The following is a 23,482-nucleotide window of genomic DNA, read 5'->3' on the forward strand; positions in this document are numbered from 1 at the left end:
TAAGTAATCTAGAGATGATTTAAAGTATATGTGCATAGGTTACATGCAAATACTACAGTATTTTACATAACTGACTTGAGCATCCATGGATGCTGATATCTGCGGGAGATGCTGGAGCCAATTCCTGTAGATACAGAGGGACGACTGTTCTCTAAGCGGGGATGGTCTGCATAGATGGGACGGCTAAAAAAAGCCCCGATATCTCATTCCTCGGTTTAAAACAGGTGTATTTTGGGTTGCTGACACAAACACAGAGATATGAGAGATCGCCAAGAAAGGAGACCCAGCAAATGAGAAACACTGAAGAGTGTTTATTTGGTGCTGCTGCTTGTTGGAAATATACGCATCTTTTACAAAACAAGGTACAAAGCAAGGACTTTAAAGCATTTCCATGGCACACAGGCACAGACCACGGTTCATTCCGAAATGTGTATGATGGGAGGAGGAGGGGTATCGGCGCCATCCGTTCCAAAAATGGATGAATCGATCGTTACAATCTTCACAGTTTGTTGCAATCTTATTTGTACCCAAAATATATATGTATATGTAAATTATTAAAAGGAGTCTTCATCCCAAAGCTTCCTCTTGGACTGAGACGCTGAGCTAGACTGGAGATCCCGCACAGGATGGCTGCAGTCCGCTTCCGTTTTTCCTGCAGTGGAAGGTGCCATCCCAGAGGCTGGTCGACAGGAGTCTCTTTCCAAGCTGTTCGCTACCTGGACTCAGCTGTAGTAATTCGATGTTCCACCCTGAAACGCACAGGGGAAGAGCCCCCCTGAGCCTCGTGGGCCCCAAGCAGGGGCAGAGACTGACCAAGGGCACCTTGACGAGCGTGATATCGGGCCCCAACCGGACCTGCTTCCAGAAGGGGCTGCGTGTCATCTGTTGGTGACACACTTGCCCTGGCTCAGGATCCTCCTTCCCTGAAAGCCAAGCGACACCCCCTACCCCCAGCAGACCCACGATTGGCCCCTGCATTCCACCACTTTGGTGATGCCGTGCTGCTTACGCCACAATCCTCCTTGCTATTGTCACCCCGTCACACCAAACACTGATTCACTTTGGAAAATAATTCAAGAAAAACATTAAATATGTAGCTATGTACACAGCCAATCCGCACAAGGCATGCGTGTGACAAGTTTAAGCTGTTATCTGCAGTAGCCCCCCCCTTCCTGAAATGTGCTTCTGTGGTAAGATCATCAGGCTACTCTGAGACAAAGATTGAAAGACAGGGGCTATCTGAGGCCCCACCGCTCCACCCCTGAAATTATATGGGGTGGGGGGTGTGGCCAGACTAAGGCAATGACTTGGCTGAGACATTGATGACGATGACGGCTCCCAGCGGTATACCGCTTCATAAAAACCATGAACACACCGATTAACGGATGATGGGGCCTGTGTTGAGTTCTCGTGTTTCCCTGAAGTTCGACATGAGGGTGGGGCTGGAAATGTGACCCCCCCCCCCAAGCCAGACAGGACCCGAGCTGGGCAACAGCTACATCTTGATCTTGCTGTAGAGCTGCTCGATCTGCTCCCTGAAGTAGCTGCGTAGTTCCGCGCGCTTGGCCTTGAGTGTGGGGGTGAGCAGACCGTTCTGGATGGAGAACATCTCGGGGTGCAAGACGATGTCCTTCACCTGCGTCAGACGCACAGCGTCACAGAAGGGTCACCTCTGGGAGGGGGCTGCATCTGAGTGACCTGTTGTCCTACCCCGTCTCATTCATTAACACGCCTCAGGTGGTTATGTACGAGCAGCCAGTGTGCTGGTGTGTAGAGAGGCAATCGCGGACTGTGTGCCGCATGTCCGGGAAGCTCCTCACCTGCTCAAAGGACTTCAGTCCGGCCTCTCTACCCAGCCTCATGATGTCCTCGAGGATGGCATTCTTCACCTCCTGCAGGAGCAGAGCCGGGTGGGGGGTCACATACCAGACACAGGCGTCTGCCGCTGGACACCCCAAGGTCTCCAGGTGACGGTGATGTGCCAAAAGACCGATGCCACAGCAACCAGAGCATGTCACCCATGCTAAGACCTGCTATTGATTCCACTAAGACTCATGTCAGGGCGACCTGGAGCGCCATCTAGTGGCTGGTTAATGATATCATGGCAGCTACATGTACTTGTGGGATGCTGACCAGGGGCGAGTGACAGGGTATCGCTATTGGTAGGTATATAAGCCTGATCACGGGCCATTACCTGATTCCTGCACAGCTCGGTGTAGGACCCCTCAATACCCCTCTTTCTGGCCCAGTCAGGTAGGAAATCTGGGTCGGGCACAATGATGGCCACCAGACATGCCTGTGGGGGTGGGATTAATGATCCTTCAGTGAATCTTTGAAGACCTAGCTGTGACCACTAGGGTAACCAGATGCCAAATACACAGAGTAAGCCCAGTGTTCATGGAAGTCGTTACTGAATGCTGTCCCCCACCTGCAAGCTGTCCCCATGAACAAAAGCCTGGGCCACCGGGTCGCTGCGGATGTAAATGTTCTCGATCTTCTCAGGCGCGATGTACTCGCCCTGTGCCAACTTGAAGATGTGCTTCTTCCGGTCCACAATCTTCAGGGTGCCATTCTGAACGGGCAGGAGGGAGAGAAGCTCAGTACCAGGGACCCTGTGATTAGACGCCTTGCCAGTGGATTTAAACTTACCGGAAGCCACTTGCCGATGTCGCCAGTGTGGACCCAGCCGTCCTTATCGATGGTCTCAGCTGTCTTCTCCGGGTCCTTCAGGTAGCCTTGGAAGACGTTTGGTCCTTTGATGCACACCTACCCAAAACAGAAGTGCTGCTTTGTACCCAGCCACCGAAGCCTCTGTGTGACTTTATACCTTCAAATCGGTGTTTCCCAGACCAGTCCTCAGGAACTCTCAGACAGTGCACAGTTTTGCTTCCTCCTAGCTCCCAACACGCTTGCTGCAGGTATTCAGTGTACTTGAGGGAGCAAAAATATGCACTGTCTGGGGGCTCTGAGGACTGCTTTGGGAAACACTGCTTTAATGCGCTATTAACAAATATGGTGGAGGCCTGCTTTTACTCCCATGCGTGTTGCTCTGCCAACTTCATCCCGCAGGCCTCACCTCTCCCTCTCCCTTGGCTGCAAAGTAGTTCATGTCCGGCACGTCCACCAGCTTCACCAGGTTACAGGGCAGGGGAGCCCCCACATGACCTGGGGGGCACACAAAAGTTTAGCCACCAGGCCCCAAGTGTCTCTGTGGATCCCGGTCATAATCATGGGGGGCGGGGGTGCGTGTTTGAGTGCATATTACCTGCAGTCCAGTCCCCGGGTAAAGAGAGTGTACACCCAGCTGTGCATTCAGTCTGCCCGTATCCTTCATAGAACTGCAAAAGAGCAGACAGACCTAACCTCATACCCATGATGCACCTGTGCTGTGTCCCCCACCCGCCCCCTCCCCCAAGGGACCCGATCCTCCCACTGACCTGGCAGCCCAGTGCCGCACGAAGGAAAGTCAGAACGGTCGGAGACACAGGTGCCGCTCCCGTGATCATCAGACGCACGCGGCCGCCCAGGCTGGCCTGTAGGGGGCGAGAGAGAGAACAAAGCCAACCATCAAATATGACCTGTCTAGGTCCTTCTTCGCACACAAAAACTCGAATTGTGTGTGAGGCAAACGACACACGTGCAAGTTGTGAGTGTACACCCAGCCGTGCAAGCTGTGAGTGTACACCCAGCCGTGCAAGTTGAAATTACCCAAGCTGAACAAAGCTACAGACGGAAAGGAAAAAGCGCATCTTCAGATTTCTATCTATTTCTTTAATCAGTCATCATGTCACCCCCTACTGCACCTAGACAACTATCACCCCCTACTGCACCTAGACAACTATCTAGCTCTGGGTCACGGTGCCGCCACAACAACAAAGACACTGCCCTGCCTTCACTAAAACTATATTTCCACAATATCATGAAGCAGAAGTCAATCCAAAGGATTAAATGGGATAAATATCAAAAATGAATGCAACCTAACCTACTAACATAAGAACGACTGCTTAAAACAGTAAACTACTAACACTAACCACAAAGATGTTTCTAAAATTGCTAAACTACCACTAAGGAATACACACCCACTAATTTCCACCCAAGTCTAACTTACAAACTAATGCTGATTGTGAGACACACACTTGCATCCAGAGACATCAACCATCTGTGGTAGGGGATTTGCATAGCAACGGCACATTCGGTCGTCGAGGTTTCAGGTTGACCGAGGCAGCTGATTGGTTGAGGGTCCCGCCTCGCCAGCTTTGAGAGTGCATGTCACGTGAAGTGCGATCGGATGGTGCATTGTCATGGCGACGGCCTCCGTGGTCACCTGCACTTTGCTGAAGATGAGCCTGTCCCACATGCTGTCCTTCCGCACCACGCCGCTCCTCAGCTCCGCCTCCTTTCTCCGCGAGGCGAAGTCCAGGAGCCATCGCTTCAGTGGTGTGTTCGCCTGCCCGAAGATCTGTGCAGGGAGAAGCCTCTGTCAGGCGGGTCTGTGCGAGGACCGCATGCCCGTGCGAGGACCGCATGCCCGTGACAGCACCGCAGCTGGCATGCGCCATGTGCATCAAATAGCAAGTCAGACCAGGGGCTGCATCAGTGGAATCATTGGACACAGTCAGGTGACACTACAAGGCAGAAGCTCCAAAAACTAGTGGGTTCCTGGGGGTCCCGTTTACCCCAGGACGGCTTTAGCGTGTAGCATTCAGATGATACTGACAAAGCAGATGAGGATGGAAGTCACACATTACCCTGTCGAACATGCGGTTGAGTAGCCGGGGCACCACAGGGAACACGGTCGGTCGCAGCGTCTTTAGGTCGTCCATGAGGAGCCGGATGTCACCCTGGAAATAGCCGATCCTGGCACCATAGGACAGGCAGACACCCTGGGAGTAGAGCAGGGAGGCAGGGTGAGATCATGTGACTGTGTCTGACCAATCCCATCCAATAATGTGCACTGTGGTCAATTTTCTGATAATGAATGAAGGACAGGAGTGGATGTAAGGAGCCACAGAGACGAGGGACAGATTGGGAGTGACACCATAATCCTGTTTTTGAGCTCGCAACTGGTGTCATAACTATATAGGGTGCTTTTCCACTGCAACAGGTACTGTACTTTCCGTATTTTCCCTATTCCATTGATTTCTGGTCGAATACCAGTGCCAAAGGTTCTGGTACCTGCCAAACGAACTGATATACTTTTTTGGTACTTCAGTATCAAACACTTTCCTTAGCAACTGGTTCTGCAAACAGGCTGCCACTGAAACAAGCGGCGTCTCGAAAAAAGTTATGAAGTCAGAAAACGACGATAAACAAAGAAAAAAAAATTGCAATCTAGTCGGAAAAACAGAAACAACAAAAATATCAGGATGGCACGACAAGCAGTTTAAAAAGTATTTTGTTTAATATACATACAGCGTAACAAATATTGGGGTATTTATAAAGCAAAAAAGGAGTTTATAAATTTCTCACAAACCCACCTAGCAGTGATTTAAACATCAAGGATGTAAATGATTGCCATTGTCTCGGACAGCACATGCAGCGCTCCTGCAAAAGCAGCAGCGGTAGACTTTAAAAATCAGTTATAGATTATTAGGTAATCTATAAAAGGAATAATAATTGAAAGTGCTAAGCTGCTAAGGTATTTTTTTCTCCTTAAACCCCCTTCACTATAATGTCCACATACAGAATTTAAGGAAAGAAACATCCTGATCTTAATCTACCTGACTAGCGATGTAAGAATTGCATGTGCATAACATGCGATGTTGGTATTAATATCGCACATCTTCCATATATACTAAAGCCGTTTTTCGAATTCAGTATAAAATACGCCGCCAACCCATTGTGATGTAATTCGGTGCTGGTACCAGTATTTACACCAGTGGAAAACTTTCTCAAAGTAACAAAAGTACGGTACCTGGTGGAGTGGAAAAGCACTCATAGTCTATATTACACGCCCTCCTATTCAAATGTGGCCCTCGATTCCAAATCCAGCCCTGTTTTCAGTTCTCCCAGGAAGGAGGTTTAATAATTACTGATTCTGATTGGCCAGAGGCTTCACATCTAGCCCACAGGTAAAGGAAGGCTGTAAAATCAGCAGTGCTCAGCCCTTATGGACCGTGATTTGAATAGCCGTTATACACAATTATGGCTTGTCATACACTCCTGTTACCACCAGAGGTCACTGTTTGTAAGTTGTAAACATTCAGTCAAAGGCTGCCATCCTAAAGACGTTTGAAAAAAGGCAGAGCTAACTGCAGTGTAACTGGACAGTGTGACCCCCCCCACTTACCTCCACCACGCGCTCAAACATGTGGGCCAGCGGCAGGAAGGAGATGAGGACGTCATCTCTGTTCAGATGAAGCTGTTCCTGTGAAATCACAGGGTGAGAGGAAAGAGGGAGGGAAGGAAGGGGGGAATCAATGAAAAAGGGAAGCAGATGAGTCAGAGGATGGAGCCTGGGGCTGCAGGGCAAAGCTGCCCTCCTGATGGGGACAGAGCTGCAGCCGCTGCCCCCCGTGTCACATGGCGGACACCCCCACGGGCCCATCAGACACAAGACAGACACCACCCCTGCCAAGCAGTACGGGGGGGGGGGTCCAGTCCCACCTGAATCATGTCATCAAGGTGTGCGGTTGCGAGATCTGCCACCTCCGCCAGGACGCAAAGCGAAAACCCTTTACGCAAACCTGGGGCATTTCTCAACACCAAGAACACAAAGATTGGCGGTCATGGCAAGAGCGTTCTTACTAACTTGCCTCCCAAGAACGAACTTTGGACGCAATGAATCATGGGACTGGTTTAGTACGCCGAGGATGCAACCAACGTATCCTTGACATTTGAGGCGGGGCAAGAACGGTATCCGGGGGTTTTTACCCTCCTCTGTACTTCTGTTCTTGAGTATTGGAACTGATCTTCAGCAATGAACGACGACATCAAAGGAGGCGCGAGAACACTGGTGCTGTCAAGTACTGTGAAACTCCCCATGACCCAGGTCCTTAGTTACCTGGGTGGTTCTGATGAAGGCAGAGCAGTTGGACACGATGTTGCCATGGGTGAGCATTGCCCCCTTTGGGTTTCCTAGATGAAAAAAATGAGACCCCCCCCCACCTTCAAAATCAAATCAAAACAAGCTTTATCGACAGCAGACAGGACTGGCACTGTTTACAACTGCGTCGTGAAAAAAAATCACGTATCAGTGCGAAATTACGTGCAGCAGTCTGAGAGCAAGCGTGCAAATTCTAGCAGTTTCTACCGGTGGTTCCACTGGTGAAGCAGATGATGGCCAAGTCTTCAGGTTTGGGGGGCTGCAGGAGAACACACAGAGCTCAGTGGCCAGAAGCTTACCACGTCACATGACAGTGAAGGCAGGATCAGCCGGGTCATACTCACCAGCGGGGCCTTGTGATTGGCCATGCCCATACTCTGAAAGAAAGAAAGGGAATGAAAGAAAAAGAAAAGAGACCGCTTACTGGATTCATGATTATGCAACCTTTCTTTCTGGAACTTATTCCATAAGAAGGCTCCCCACACACACTACTAGACATTTACATGGAGAAACCTTTTGAACACCAGCGCGCTCACAGACACAGGTGTGCACACAGGGGTACAAACACAGTCACAGACACAAACAGGAGTACAAACAGGTTCCCACAGACACACACAGGTGTACAAACAGGTTCTCACAGACACACACAGGTGTACAAACAGGTTCCCACAGACACACACAGGTGTATAAACAGGTTCCCACAGACACACACAGGTGTACAAACAGGTTCTCACAAACACACACTGTCTCGATCGGCTGTTGCTCCTTAACATGCTCAATGTGATTCGTACAGATGTTGGTTATTTTCTCTCATCAGCAGGTATTGAAGCAGATTATCTGTGGTTTTCTTTCTTATTTTTTTCTTCTTCTTTTTTCTCTTTTCCCTCCCTCCCTCTCTATTTACCTTCTCCGTTTTCGTCCTTCTGTCCCCCTCTCTCTCCCTCTCCCTCTCTTGAGGAAATAAATAAAAATAAATAAATAGAAATAAAGTAGTCCTCCGCAGAGGGGGGGTGGTGGAGGGAATATATATATATATATATAAAAAAAAGAGGCACCGTTCTGTAAACAGCTCATGGAACAAAAAACCAATCCTTTTTGCAGCAGGACTTCTTTTCCCTGAGGAAATGCAGAGTAGGGCCACATGGCTGATGTCCCGATGTACGCTGATAAGTATCGGGATGCCTCCAGACTGCACAGGAAGCCACAAGCGTACACAAGCCAGGCTCCAGAGGCCACCTTGACACACGTGACACATCTGTGTGGGATGGGGGGGGGGGGGCTGTCCTGTGACTGGCCCCATCATGCAGCCCTCCCCGCCCCGGCCCCCTGATGCCGCATGTGCATGCCGAAAAAGCTCTACATCAACCTCTACCCCATGCCAGAACCACAGCCTGCGCCACATGACCCAGTCCACCGTCCCGCCTTGACTCCGGCACAGGTCGTCTCTCACCTCCATTTCCTTCAGACTGACGATCTCGATGCCGCACTTCCTGCCTTTGGCCACCAGGTCACCGTCAAAGGGCTCGATGACGATGAGCGTCTTGACAGAGTGCTCAATGCCACTGACACAGTCCAAGATGAGCCTGACCTTATCTGGGACGTCACACAGCACCGTGGAGATGGTGGCTACAGGAAGAAACACACACACACATACACACACACAGATGCACGTTATCGCAACCTGTCACAGAACAGGACAAGCAAATTACAACCAAACATGTTTGGCACTTTCTTTAAAAAGGTCGCCACACAGACATATGGTTGGTTAGCAGGAATGCAGCAGATACCATCAGCCCAACGAGCTGCAGTGAGGAGGTGGCTCTGAGCTGGACCACAGTGCGGCAGTGACCAGAACACGACCATATTCCCTCACACAGGGCCAGCCTGCACACACGCACCTTTGTCAATGATGTAGCCAATGGCGTCTGTGCCCAGCGTGTCATACAATGGGACGGCCACCAGGGAGTATGTGTTACACGCCAGCTCGGCTATCGTCCACTGGAGAGAGGGAGAAGGAGAGAGGGAGAGAGAATAAGGGAGAGGGGAAGAGAGAGCGAGAGAGAGAGAGAGAGGGGCTCTTTGGTTGTTTATTTGCTACCAGGTCTGAGATGGGTGCTTTCGGTATGACTGCACACTCTGCCTGCCCCAGAGCATTCTGGATGTGTCGTGTGTCGAGTTCTATGAGTTTTAGCCCACCGCGTATAACACGCGACATGCCATGATGTGACACCACAGACAGGAGCAGGATGACTGAGACTGCACTCCTGCCCTTAGGGTATCCTGCTGACCAGTGGCCGCAGACCTCACACGCACCTCTGGTCTGTTCTGGCAGAAGATGCCGACGAACTTGTCCCTGGCCTTGGAGTGACCCCTGTGAAGCAGCGCAGATCCCAAGAACTCTGCTCTGTCTGCCACCTGAGAGTGGGGAGCAGAGTCGAGGGGAAAAAAGCTGTGTGAGATGAGGAGGATGCAGCCCACTGAAGGACGAAGGCCCAGCAGGCCTGGTCATTTCACCTCCTGGTAGGACAGCCACTGGTAAGGCTGGTTGGGTTTCCGGGAGCCCAAGCAGGGTCCGTTGTCTGCAAGGAATGACATCCAGTCAGGGGGTGGGGAGACATGGCACAGCTATTATTTATCAACCAATCAGCATTCATTAAAATGCCCCACCCCTATGGACCCCACCCCGAGCAGGCAATCGGCTTACTGGACACGCGTTTCCCTCGAAGGAAGACTTCATACATTGTTGTCATGTCACTGTAGATGTTAGTGATGAGCTTGTCGCTGTCCATCAGCACCGACCGGCGGACATACTCGCCACCCTGGGGGGGGGGCACATTTTTCTGTGAGCAGGAGGACACCCCGATTCAAATCAGCACCGCAAAGAGACAGTAGGGGTCGAGAGACTCAAGAGCAATGGTCTTCATATGAGTGTGCAGATGGAAGGATGAGGGGGGGGGGGGGAAAGAGAGCAGGGAAACAGAGAGAGCGATAGAAAGAGGGAGGGAAAGAAAGGGAGAGAGAGAGGGGAAGGAAGAGGATAGAGAGAGGGATAGAAAGAGAGAGAGGGAGGAGGAGAGAAGGAGAAAGAGGGAGAAATGGAAGGAGAGAGAGGTAGAGAAAGGAGGGAGGCGGTAACAGTGAGAGGGTGAGAGAGGGAGATAGAGAGAGGGAGAGAAAGGAGGGAGGTAGTGATAGAGTGAGAGGGACTGGATGTCTTTTTGGAAAAGTGTTTCATTGTGCATGAACATGCAGAGAACTTGGAGCTCTGTAGAGCTGGTGGGGGGGACGCAGAAAGTGCAGGAAGTGGGTCAAAGGTCCCTGCAGTATGAGCAGCTGTCTTGGGGGGAGGTGCTAAAAGTGCAGGAAGTGGGTCAAAGGCCCCTGTAATATGTGCAGCTGTCTATGATAACGATATCGAGCAACAATGTCACAGCCAAGTCACAGAAAAACTAAAAAGCGTCATGTCACTAATGACCAATATAAAGCATCCGGGTAGAGTGGCTGAGGCCATTGCCTGACTGTCCGGGATGTCAAGCTGTTTCAACAGGCACTGAAAATACAGACCCAGAGACAAAGACAGACACAGCACTCTTACCTCGACCTCCACAGACTGCATGGCCAGGTCACAGGGCGGTTTGAGGGCGCGCGGCCGCGTGGCGTACCAGTAGGTGGTGACAGCAGCAAATGCACCCATGCCCATCAGTGTGTTCACGGGCAGGTTGCGCACATACTGCCGCATGTCCTCCAGCTCGGGAATGCGCAGGTGCCGCAGGATCTCCTGGGCTTGCATGGTGGGCTTTTATCGCGCAGTTTCTGTGGGGAACCGGGGAAGACAGTCAGTGCGACACCCCCTCATCAGCCGCGCGGGAAAGGGGGCAAACATTCAGTGCGACACCCCCTCATCAGCCGCACGGGATAGGGGGAAAACATTCAGTGCGACACCCCCTCATCAGCCGCGCGGGATAGGGGGCAAACATTCAGTGCGACACCCCCTCATCAGCCGCACGGGAAAGGGGGAAAACATTCAGTGCGACACCCCCTCATCAGCCGCACGGGAAAGGGGGAAAACATTCAGTGCGACACCCCCTCATCAGCCGCGCGGGATAGGGGGCAAACATTCAATGTGACACCCCCTCATCAGCCGCACGGGAAAGGGGGAAGATATTCAATGTGACACCCCCTCATCAGCTGAATGGAAAAGAGGGAAGATATTGAGTGTGACACCCCCTCATCAGCCGCACGGGAAAGAGGGAAAACATTCAGTGCGGCACCCCCTCATCAGCCGCACGGGAAAGGGGGAAGATATTCAATGTGACACCCCCTCATCAGCTGCATGGAAAAGAGGGAAGATATTGAGTGTGACACCCCCTCATCAGCCGCACGGGAAAGAGGGAAAACATTCAGTGCGGCACCCCCTCATCAGCCGCACGGGAAAGGGGGAAGATATTCAATGTGACACCCCCTCATCAGCTGCATGGAAAAGAGGGAAGATATTGAGTGTGACACCCCGTCATCAGCCGCACGGGAAAGAGGGAAGATATTCAGTGTGACACGAGGGGTATCTAGCGTAGAAAAACAATGGTGTACCTCCTATTACCATAAACCACAGGAAGCAGGATTTCTTTATTTCCCAAAATTCTCTGGCACTAACACGTGCATTATGGCAGAAACTGGGGCACTGACGCAGTCCGAAATCGCAGCAGCACAGGGTCTGTTTTCTCAACAACTTGGACCAGAAATCTCGCTGCCGAACGCTCTGCTTGAACACCAGGTGCTCTTGGAACAGGGTTCCCAGGAAACCTGGTGCTACAAAAGGGTTCCCCAGGAGACGGTTCCCATAGAAACTAGGTCCCAAGTAAAACTGCTGGAAGTATGACATCAGCTGTTTTTTCTTCATGACCCACAAAAACTGGGTTGCAGATGTCACACTGGCTGTTCATTTGCTCCTCAGTAAGACAGCACCTGACTGCTGTCTGTAAACACATCTCTGAGACTCAGGGTCAGTGGACCCTCTTGGCATCGTCACCCTTACATCACATCACATGCATACAGATTTCATTTCATTTCTTACACTCCACTGAGGCGCCAGATGGGAATTCACCTCTGAGTGCACAGACCACCAGCGTCCAGCTGGGGGCATTGGAACTGGGCCAGGTCCTGCCTGCTGACTCCAGGCCAGGGGAATTAAAGAGTAAAACATCCATTGGATCACAGCCTTTGTGTCGGCACCAGGCAGCATGCCCTGCAGGGTAGCTCATCGCCTTACAGGTAACCTGCGTGAACCTTGCCCTCATTAACAGACAGCTGACTCTGCAACCTGGTGGCAGGAGCCAGGGGTGAAAGGTCAACACATCAGCCAATAAAAGCGCAGGGCCCTGAACTCTGAACATGAGGAAGCTGTTGATCACAGAACTGCTATCAGAGAGCCCTGATCGATATTTTCTCTTGTGTTTTTCACAAGCCAGACTGAAGCCTAACAAGCTTCAACATTTCGTTTCAAAACAGACCATTTATTTTTCCTGCAGCAGCTGTGGAAAATTTCAGCAGTGCAGGACCGCACACACACACACACAGACACACAGACACACACACACACACACCACTGGCATTTTTCGCGAGTTCGCACGGAATGTCCCATGATCTCCGGCTACACGTCTGAACGCCTCCCAGTCAACACAGAATGAGATCCCATCATCCTCACTCTGGGAAGTGAGGAAAAGCCACTGGGAAATACTTAGGCCCTGTCGACATGGCGATCGGCAAGGATACGGAGCCACGAGGGAACGAGCGCCCATCAGCCTCCTCCCCGGACAGGGTTACTGCTTCCGTGTGTGGTCTGTGCACCGGGGCCCGGGTGTGAAAAAGCCCCTGCCCAGACACGGCTGCAGGTTCGAATCACTGCCCCTAACCAACACAGCTGAACAATCCCACACCTGAAGTCGACAAAGCCAGCAGCCACGTTCAGGACTTACATCGCAAACACACACAGACCCACATACACACACACACACACACACAGTCACAGACACACACACACAGAGTCACAGACACACACACACACACACACACAGTCACAGACCCACACACACACACACACACAGTGACAGACACACAGTCACAGACCCACACACACACACACACACACACACACAGTCACAGACCCACACACACAGTCACAGACCCACACACACACACACAGTCACACACAGACACACACAGTCACATAGACACACACAGTCATTACTCCTCGTTACTGCTGCTGGACGAGTGGGTTTTCATAGCAACGGCTCCTGCAATAAGGAGTTAGCAGTTCCTCTCTGGCTCCGTCTCACCTTGCCTGCCCCACCAAAGCGGCAGCGGGTCCCACTCACCCACGGAGAGCTGTGCCTTGATGTACCTTGATGTACCTTGACCCTCGACTCCTGGCTGAGCTGTGCACTGGATACGGCGGCACTCGCTGGTTTCGAGATGCACCCGGGCAGAGGGGCGGCAGCGCGGGAACGCGATCGATTGTCAAGAAAGAGCTTCTGGAGCGTGACGGCCGGCGCGGGGGTGCGGGGGCTCTGTCACTTCCCCTGTGGAGACGGTGACCTGGAGCACGTCGCCGATTTACCCGGCAATATAACCCAGGGGGGGGAGTAGCTATGAATAGAAGGGCAACACCTCCCAGCAGCGAGGCAGGCAGCTTCTCCCTGACCCGGCACTGCTCTGTTAAGCCACGGGGGGGGGGGGCTTTAAACCTGCAGAGGGGGGCCGGCCACGGCAGCGACACGCCTCAATGTCAATGTCTCCGCAAAGGTCAGCGCAGAGCACAGATTCCGCCGTTGCGTGTCCCCCCACCCCGGCGGGTTAATGTACAGCTGCCCTAATCTCAAGCAAACAGTTAGACCACCGGGGGCCTGGTGCGTGCGGTGCGCAGCCCCGGCACATTCCCGCAGGTCGGGGAAGAGCTGGAATTTGGGCGAATGGGGGGGGGCAGAGGACGGCCATGGGGGAGCACCGGCTTGTCACGGGCTCCCGGCAACGACAAACCCCCCCCAGCCCACATCAGCAAAGGTGACATGGTAAACACACCCCCCCAGCAGGGCACATCTGACAGCCTTCCAGGCCAAAGGTAACCTGATTAGGCTCTGACCCCCCCCACCCCCACCGGACAGCCGTACTTGGCCGGGGAGGGGGGACAGACCAATGGTGCCGCTGCCCCTGTGGTCACCCCACTGTGACGCAGCCAAGCAATGTGTAATGGGGGGTTGGGAAGCTATATAAAACAGTGTCATATGAACGGAAAGTACTGAGAAATGAAGGGGCGGGGGCAGAGATGGGCGGGGCTGGAGGCTAGCCCAGCTACCCCCCCACACCACAAACACACTCATGAGGCCAATGTCCTATGAGGCACAGCCACAAGCCCCCCCCCCCCCCAAAAAAAAAGCCCGCGCTGCAGCTGGGACCAGGGTTGCTGATGGCTCCCCCTGGACCCCCCCACAGTGCCACAGAACAGTGCCCCCATGACTTTTCACCTACAGAGCAGTAATGTTTACATAAGGGGCAGCGTGATAAAGTTAGTAAACCCCCCCCACACACCCACACACACCTCAGTACAACAACCTTCCGAAGGGGGTCACGAGAACTGGAAGTGGACCCGGTCACTATGGTTGCTCTTAAATCAAACTCCCCTCCCCCCAACCACTGCTGGGGCAGGAACAAAGCGGACAACCCACTGCGTTGGAGAACCAGAGACAAACAATCAAAACAAACAGCTCAGTCTGCCGATGCCCCCCGTGCCACATCAGGAATGTGGGACAGAGGTCACCTGCTTATCAGGCCACTCTCCCCCCTGCCCAGTCAGGGTGGCGCGATCCTCCTCGCTAACTCTCTTTGTTCCCCACGACCCGGCCGCACAAGTGCACGACTGTCCAGCACAGACAGAGTTATCATTCAGGGTAAGAGTGTGTGTTTGTGCTCACGAGCATAGTGCTGGGGGGGGTTGGGGGGGGCAGAATGTACTGAGCCGCGCTGTGTATCGTTGTGACACGGGGACAACTGATAGGCAGTGCGAATACCGGGGTCTTTCAGCAGGAGGCACTGTGCATCCAGATGTCCTCAATCCCACCCCCCATGCCTCACCCCCCCGCTGAGGCCAAGGCCACACGTATGCACGTCGTCCCCTAAATGCGAGCTGTGGGTAACCAGCCACAGGGGGTGCTGAGGTCAGTGCCCAGGGGAAACTTCACCACCGACAAAAGTTGCTTCAGTGCAGACGTGGGCGGGCGCTGCTCACAGGCCCCGCCCAACTCGCTGGCCCCACCCCTTCTGGCTCCACACTGCACCATGATAGAGCCCCGGCCCCCGCCCTGTCAGAATGTGCCCCCCACCCCTTCCCTCTCAAACTGGAATTGATATGAAGGCACTTCTTCATGTGAATGGTCACCGTCTCCCATCATTACACGCCGATGGTGAACAGGAAGTGAGGCTCTCTGCAGACCCACCTTCTGGGCGCCCCCCCCACCCCCCATGGGGATCATTGTCATCCGCTTCCTCCCTCGTTTCTCTGATCAGGAACTCACCCCCGCAGTGTCTAAGCTCGTTTCCGTGGCATCAGAGCACAGCCCCCGACGCCCGCCCTGGAATGCAGCGTTAATGGGCATGTCAGCGGCGGGGGGCCACCATGGTGATGAGGGCGGAGCTCTGAGGCACACGCATGTGCGGGAACCTGAAACAGCTGCCCTCCCCGTCACAGAGAGCTCTCAACTCAGAGCCTTTACCTCAAGGTCACCCTTCCAGTCTGCCAAGTCAGGAGCCACACCTACCCCTCTGTCCCGACTGCACTCAGCGGCCGGTCACCCGGCACCGGGCCTGGCAGCAATGACGGTGCGAGTGGGGGGGCAAGTGTGTGCATGTCTGTGTGTGGGCCTGTGGAAGAGTATATATGTGTTTCTGAGTCTATAGTAATAATAAATAATTATAATAGATACTTTTTATCCCCATGGGGAAATTCTCTTTGCGCCTCCCCCAACTTGCAAGCTGGCCACGAAGGGCAGCCACCCATAGCAATACCCAGTGGGCTGGGGGGGTGTTGGACCTTATTCAGGCACCCGCAGACGTGCTGAGGCCGGACTCGAACCGGTGACCTTCCGATCAAAGGCACAGAAGCTTAGCTCACTGAGCCACAAACTCCCGGAAAGCTGTGTGTAGAAGTGTTTGTGTGCGAGCGTGAGTAAGTGCGTGTAAAAATGCGTTTGAGTGTGTCTATGTGTATACCTGTGTGTGTCTGTCTGCCGGCAAGCTGTGTCAGTTCCTCTCTCGCTTGCTGCAGTTTTGTCTCCAGGCAGCATCACATGCACCCAGCTGCTGGTGTTTGTAGAATCACCCGGAAATCCCCCCCCTGGGGCCCTCAGGCCGCCCACGTGCATCTGAGCCGCAACGCTGAACTATGAGTGAAGGATTGGGGGAGTTCAAAGGAACAAAGTCACCACCCCACCATAACCAGAACCTTCCAGAATGAGGGGAAAAGTCTATAGCTATAAAAACTGGGGGGGTGGGACGCGAAGAGGATGCCGGGGCTACTAGCAAGTGGCAGCCGGTCACCTTTCACCTGGAAAACGAGGACATCGCCTCCCGCAGCTGGAGGGGACGTACATACTTCCCAGAAAGGCAGGTGGCGTCACATGCTCCTGCTGCGCCGTTGCCGCGGTGATACCGGTTTCCAACGGCCACTGCCGACAAACACACGTGCTTCAGCGTGTGCCGCTGACAGGCACCGTCGCATTCACACCCCCCAAAGCCAGGACCACCCTTCTCCTTCAGGACGGGATCCAGGCGCACGCATGCCCCGCAACACATCCTCCCGCCCACATTCCTCACATTCCGACCGTTACGGCACAAAAGGTGGCACTCCTGTGTGCCTCACTGGAACGCCAAAACTAAAGTCGCACCGAGACTGACATCCACGGACGGAAGCCAAAGCCCTGCCCTTCAGCGTCCTGTGAGAGCAGCTCTCTGCGGCACAGCGCCGGGGACCGGGCCAGGTGGCACACGCGCTGCAGTGTTTTCCCCGCTAACTGTGCATTTGAGATTCCCTTGTCCTCCGTGCCGGCGTTTTGCACACACCAGCACTGCCCTTCACATTCCCGATTTACCAGCCTGGGCAGCTGCAACAGAAGGCACTCCGCAGGCCGGAATTATCTTCTCTTGGTTTTTTATTTAAGCAGCTCTAGGCTCTTTTCTTGGGTTTGAGGCTAAAGAGCCAAAGTGGAGCAGCCTGGGATGGCCACGGGCGGGGAAGCGGAAGACTAGCACTGTCACAGCATCTCCCCCCACTTCTCCGGCCAGAAACTACTGGAAGCATACAAGAAAAGCATATGGAAGTGTTTGGGAACAACGTACGGAAGTGTCAGGGAATAGCACAGGGGGGCAAAGCAAGACATGGTGAGGTTGCACATAAAGAGACGCGAACGTGCCATTCTGTTTTTACAGATTTCCCTTCGGAAAATCACGCGGGGTAGCACCAGGCTCAGTGTGACTACGTAACACTACTGCACATAATCGCAAGTGAGTGGCAGAGATGTCTTCTCTATTGCAAGTAACAATAACACCGTGATTAATAACAGGGACAGAACACATAGTGAGTACTTTTGATAGCAACTAACAATAGGTCTACGATGACATGCACAAACACTGCTGATAATAACACCGTCAGTCCACGCGGACCCCAGCCCAGCCCGCCCGCCATGTGGCCGTGTGGATACCGAAACACCTCGGTATCTGGCTTTATCCCGCAATTCAGGATCGGACCGGAGTGCAACACTACTGCTCTATTTTGACACTAATGGTATTTAACGTGAACATGTGCGGCTCTCGCGCACCCAAACAAATGATCAGTATAGTTCAGTAAACGGCTGCGTGTTTTATTGCTCTCCCCCAAAGGAACTCAGGGCGATGCTTTCCCAAAATGGGTCGGTCTCCGTAAAGCCCATCCCGACCAGGCCATCAAACCATTTAATTTCCAGAAGCTGTTCCCACGGAAGGTGATCCGAGATCCATACACCCATACGACCTCACTTATCGACGGTTATTATCGGCTGCATGGTTCCCTAGGACAACGGCGACAGCTGTAATGGGGGGGGGGGCGCAAGGAAACGAGCCGCGCATGTGGAGCAATTACTGCGCCTGCCTGACATGCACACCCTGAACGCGCTGCATCGCCCGACCCCAGCATGAGTCTTACAGCATCGGACAGGCACCGTTCGCCATTCAGCGAGTGACTGCTCGCTATCACCGCGTCTACGCACCGGGTCCGCACGGAGCTTTCGTTATGTTATCCCATGCATATATGACTGCGCGGAAACGCATACGATCGCAACCAGATGTGTGCAGAGGCCAGCCTGAACATGTATAACACAAGAGCATCGCATCGCATCTTATTTCGCTAAATTAAATAATATATACATATATGGGGTTGCAACAGACCGTGAACGGAATTCCTCGAGATGGGCCGGTAGGCTGTATATGTCAACAGGGAGCTGCCGCCTCGCCAGGTTTTCAGCTCCTAGACCGGCGTCTTATCCAATCACGGCGGTCCTAACATATGTTCGACTCGGAGTCCTTGTATCTACGGCTCCCATTGGTCGATGTTGTTACACGCTGGTTTGTGGGATCCCGTAACCTTTGTACAGGCATTCTACTAGAACTCCTCCTCCCCAGGACCAGGCTCCCAAATACGGGTGCAGAGATGGAGCCGAGGGTGGGGTCTGCTCGTGCGGCTGCCCCAAAGTCACATGCGAAAAGGGCAGATACAACCGTGTGTATGCTTCCGTGCGTTTTTGTATCTCACTTAATAAAGTGTAATTTATTTAGCCTCAGCGCGGGGCAACAGTATGTTGATGCAATTTTATTCAAGCATACCCACGTTCATTTAGAAATCATTAAAAAATGTCAGGAAATAAATTTTTAAATTAAAAAATTTACTTGCCCCATATTTTACTGAATATAACACACAGTATAATAATGACTTTATAAGTCTATTGATGAACACAGCACATTTGGGCTGAGGATACCACATCCTGTTGTGGTAGACTGAAAACATCCGTAGTTATAAGGTTCACCCTGTATGTAACATCATGTGAAAAGTCTATCCACCAATCGATCCTCAAACCACTGGGGGCTGGAGCAGGAAATACATCCTGAAGAGATGCCTGACCATCGCATGGCACGCGCACAAACACACACACCAGGGGAGATGCCGGTTTGTCTAATTGCATCTCTCTGTACTGCAGTACGGCAGAACATTCAAACCCCGCAGAGAGCAGGGGAGAGATCGGGAACCCTGAGCATGGCAGGAAGAGGTCACCGTGCTGCCTTCGTGTACCAAATATTATATTTTATCCTGCAGTAAAGCACGCTGTTTATATTGTATAATTATCTTGAGATGAGGTTGTCTAAATGACGGCATTAAAGAATTTATGAATATGATGTCCTCACCGTAAACACCGAACAAAAACACCCCATAATTTACTTTTTAAAAAGTTAATAAAACTGCGCTCATGTACCTTTAACTGTTAGAGGTTATTACAGGGTAATGACCTTCCACTTCAGTCTTGGGCGGAATTCTCTCCTCGGCTCTAAATGATACCAATATTGCCCTCTAGTGGTCACACAATTAGTGCAATTAAATGACTACTTTTAAGTCTTTAAATTTTAAGTGTAAATTATAATATTGATTTTCTTCGCTTTACGTTTTTTCGACTTACGATATTTCAACTTCACGATGGTGATGCATATTCATGGTGGCGATGCATATTCAGTAGTCATCAAACTTGTGATCTATTCTCGGCCTAGCGGTATGCTGCTGTCTGACACTTTCTACTGATGGCGGGCAATGGAAGTATCCACGCAGCCACGCTTCCAGTCTTTGTAGCGATCGAAAGTAATTCATTTTTTTCCTGCTTAACCAAATATTCACTTATTCTGTGCAGTAGTTATTTATTCACCTATTTATCATGTAATATGTGACCCATCACCACGAAATGAGTCTCATGGGTGAAGTTCTACCAGTGCGACTTAAGACTCATTTCGTGGCGACGGGTCACATATTCATATTCGACTTAGGATATCTTCCATTTACGGTGGCTTCATCGGAGTGTAAGCACATCCTAATTTGGGGAGCGTCTGTACTGTATACTCACATTCTAAGTTAATGTAGGCTATTGGCTAACTATATAACGGAGCTCGGTATTATAAATCATAATTAGTAGAGCGAAGCAACTAATGGTAATTTCTTTAAAATTGGATTCTGCTTAATGCTTGGAAACTGAGTATCTGATAAAGGTGCGATTTAGACAACTCTGAAAGTGCAAAGTACGCTGTGGTCATTGCAGAGTAGCCCTTGTCATCTCTGCCGTACCTCTGGAGTAGCCGTATGCGCGTCCTTAGAATTTACGCCGAAAGCCGAGACCACGCCCTCGCGAGCCGCGGAAACCAAGTGAAAGTAACAATTACATAGTTACATGGAAAGTAAACTTTTTCGTAGGAAGTATAAGCGTAAGCCCTTCTCCTGCGACGTTATTTCCTCAATGTGTCACTTCCAAACGAAACAGCGAAGGATAATCGTGATTCCATCCGGATCCCACACATCCCGCAAGCATATTTCAAAATGTTTTATGCTCATCCCGACAAAAACAACATGCGATGCCCCCCGTTCAAAGACTTTCCACAGACGTTCTTCTAGTCGGCTTGAAAAGCCTCGTACGCATATTGTATTATGAAATACTTATTTTAAACACAAGCAGCAGAAACATATATACCCAGGTGAGAGGCACCGGAGACAGCGGATTGTGTGGAGCCGTTCGGACTCACGGTGGCGCGCGAGGCTAAGGGATTCCGCACGATGCGGTTTCAGGGGCGTTACGGGGCAGCACGTGACAGCGCCGCGTGGCTCCTTAGAAGTTTTCCGGCGTCTGGAATGCATTTAATTTATTTTTGATACTGATAAAACGCAATGTGCAATAACAATAATAATATGTTGTGCATTTTTATATAGTGACAAAACCACCCACTTTAATACAGTTGATTAGTTTTTTATTTCGCATATAATTTTAACTCATATTTACGTCCATATAAACGCTACTTAACAACTGTACACTACAAAATGAACAGACAGAAATTCAAGGAACTTGTTAAATAAAACTTTCGAACACGTTTTATAATAAATTTGTATTTGTTTAAAATACATTTTTAAATGACAATCAGTTTGGACTAACGTGCAACGAGGGAAAGCATGAAAAACGGATGTTTCGCACAAATACAATCGCACGACTAGACGAACATAACTGCCTGGTTTTGTTCTCAGGACGCGTCGAAACGTGAATGGCATCTTTGATGAGATTCTGAAGATTGGGTACTGTGTCTGTTGGTTAAGAGATGAAAATTAGGCGGTAAGGAATTCATATGGTGCAAAACTCAACTTGCCCATAAAAGAATATGCACATTTAAATCCGCCAGTCGATGAACAATCAGTTGTGATCCCAGGATGATGCTTCTTTCGAAAACGAAAGATCGCGGGCACATTAAAAGCTGAGCCTGATGCGATGCTTATGTGTACGTAATAGTGTAAATAAAACTTTAAAGCGTCACCTTTGACAGGCATCCAACAGAAACATAAACGTCTTTTAAACTTTTTAATAACGAGTAATCTGAGGTCTGTTTACTATACTTATCATGAGGCGGTCTACGTGATTCTGAAAAGTGTACTTCTATAATCAAGGTGACATGCATGGCAGTATTGTCTCGGCACTCCGCCTATTCAAGATAACCATCTATCCGCGCCAAGATGCCCTTCACAGGTAGCCTGACCTTTAATCTTCTTTAATCTCTTGTATATGTCGCGTATAGTTCTTTCTTTACATGAAGTTAACTTCGGTTTAAATACTTTTAAATCTTAAATAAAGAAAACATAAAGAAATATCAACGTACATCGCCCAAAGGCCCACAACACGCTTTGGAAATACTAATTTTGACGCAGAATTACAACATTGTAACAATACGAAGAATATATCAAAATACATACACCGCTACTGATTTTTTTCAATACGTGTTTCTTAGTTATCTCGCTAATTACAAACGGCTTATAACCGTAATGAACAGTTAAAAAAACAAAACAGCCACCTGATGTACATTTCAGTCTTTCTAAAAAATCCGATGGGTGATTATATATATATATAGTTACGATAATGCTGTGGGCCTTTCTAAATATGAAATGGATTAATATTCTCCATCAATACCCACTAAAAGTACAAGCAATCATTCAAACCTGCAACGGAAAGACGAAAAGTATAAGTTTTACAAACAACTTTTGCAACACATGAATACATAATATCATTTTCAGTTGCCGGCTCTGTTCTTCAACTATCATGTACATGTACAGCTTTCCGAAAACGTTTTCCTCATAGTAATATCTAACACATCTTAGCGCCATTTCTCTGTAGTTATATATATTGGGATAACAAAAGCCACAGAGAAAACAAACAAATTAAAAAGTAAAAATTATATGCGTACCTATGATATAAAAATAGCACCTAACGTTTTCAAACTCGAACGCTCATGTTTTGCCAATATCACTGGTGAGCTGATCCCGAAATAAACGAACATTTTTAAATATATTTTAATTTAAAGGCATAGTAAGTCGTGTGAACTGGCGAGGAAACACCTCGCGGTATGTGGGTAAGCTATAGGTACGTCGCGGTCATTGCACGAGTATCCAGACGAGGGGGACTAAAATACAACAGACGACAAATTGTTCTTTTGTCAAGAAAAAACAATGTTAAATTATGTTTAAAGTAGCAAAGATGTTACTGTTAAGTCGAAACATATATCCAACCACACCCAAGGCGCATTGCATTTTGTAACACCGTTAAATCACAGACATAATTTCAAATTATATAGTCACACTATAAAACGGAATAAAATAAAATATTATAAAATCTGTTCGCCTTTCAAAACCCGCTTGTTATAAAACGTGGTAAATGCAACAATAAAAGTAATGGGATTTAAGGCTTTTGTCTCGCTCGCCGATGCTTTTCGTTCCTTGGTGTTGAAAAAAGTCCCCACCCTTTTTAGATGTCCCAGGAGCTTTTATGTTAAAAAGACTTCGCGTCTTTTATTTCTTTTCTTCGACATTGCACACACGATCTGTTTTATCACAACACGGCGAATCTTTTAAAGATTAAAACGCCTCTGATGAAAAAAGCAGACGAGCAAACCGTTTTGGCGCATGAATCCAAGTCTGAAACTGTGGGACGGCGCGGACACAATAAACCTGTTGTTAACCTTGCTGTGAAAATATGTTTAAAAAAAATAGGCGATTGTTGTATGAAATGTATTCAAGTATAAAATAATGCCCTTTGTTGGGAAAACTTGAGCAATGTGAGGGTACAAAAGTCCCCT

The 23,482-nt window shown here is 50.2% G+C and overlaps 1 protein-coding gene across 3 annotated transcripts; it reads right to left on the minus strand.

The window, feature by feature from the left end:
• Positions 1–291: 291 nt before the first annotated feature.
• Positions 292–18,665, minus strand: acsl1a (acyl-CoA synthetase long chain family member 1a). 3 transcript variants are annotated; one of them, XM_048995607.1, is made up of 21 exons: positions 18,512–18,665; positions 10,641–10,858; positions 9,750–9,864; positions 9,560–9,624; positions 9,359–9,460; positions 8,944–9,043; positions 8,496–8,671; positions 7,390–7,422; positions 7,253–7,304; positions 7,004–7,077; positions 6,290–6,367; positions 4,749–4,883; positions 4,325–4,459; positions 3,438–3,533; positions 3,266–3,338; positions 3,077–3,165; positions 2,650–2,766; positions 2,429–2,572; positions 2,195–2,296; positions 1,821–1,892; positions 292–1,636 (listed from the first exon to the last, which is right to left on the minus strand). In XM_048995607.1, the coding sequence occupies exons 2-21, from the start codon at positions 10,833–10,835 to the stop codon at positions 1,496–1,498; spliced, it is 2,094 nt and encodes a 697-aa protein (XP_048851564.1). In that variant the 5' UTR covers positions 10,836–10,858; positions 18,512–18,665; the 3' UTR covers positions 292–1,495. The 3 variants fall into 3 exon arrangements, with proteins under 3 accessions (XP_048851564.1, XP_048851565.1, XP_048851563.1); XM_048995608.1 differs by lacking the exon at positions 18,512–18,665 and adding an exon at positions 13,443–13,765; XM_048995606.1 differs by lacking the exon at positions 18,512–18,665 and adding an exon at positions 13,417–13,765.
• Between the last annotated feature and the right edge of the window lie 4,817 nt (positions 18,666–23,482).

Source organism: Brienomyrus brachyistius, chromosome 25, assembly GCF_023856365.1.
Source record: "Brienomyrus brachyistius isolate T26 chromosome 25, BBRACH_0.4, whole genome shotgun sequence".
NCBI lineage: Eukaryota > Metazoa > Chordata > Actinopteri > Osteoglossiformes > Mormyridae > Brienomyrus > Brienomyrus brachyistius.

Excerpts from the sequence above, each read along its gene's own strand:
- acsl1a (XM_048995607.1), bottom strand. The coding sequence starts at position 10,835 with ATGCAAGCCCAGGAGATCCTGCGGCACCTGCGCATTCCCGAGCTGGAG. Across the intron at positions 8,672-8,943 it reads TGGCTACATCATTGACAAAG|CCACCATCTCCACGGTGCTG; the intron begins GTGCGTGTGTGC and ends TTCTTCCTGTAG. Across the intron at positions 7,423-8,495 it reads TCAGTCTGAAGGAAATGGAG|AGTATGGGCATGGCCAATCA; the intron begins GTGAGAGACGAC and ends TCTTTCTTTCAG.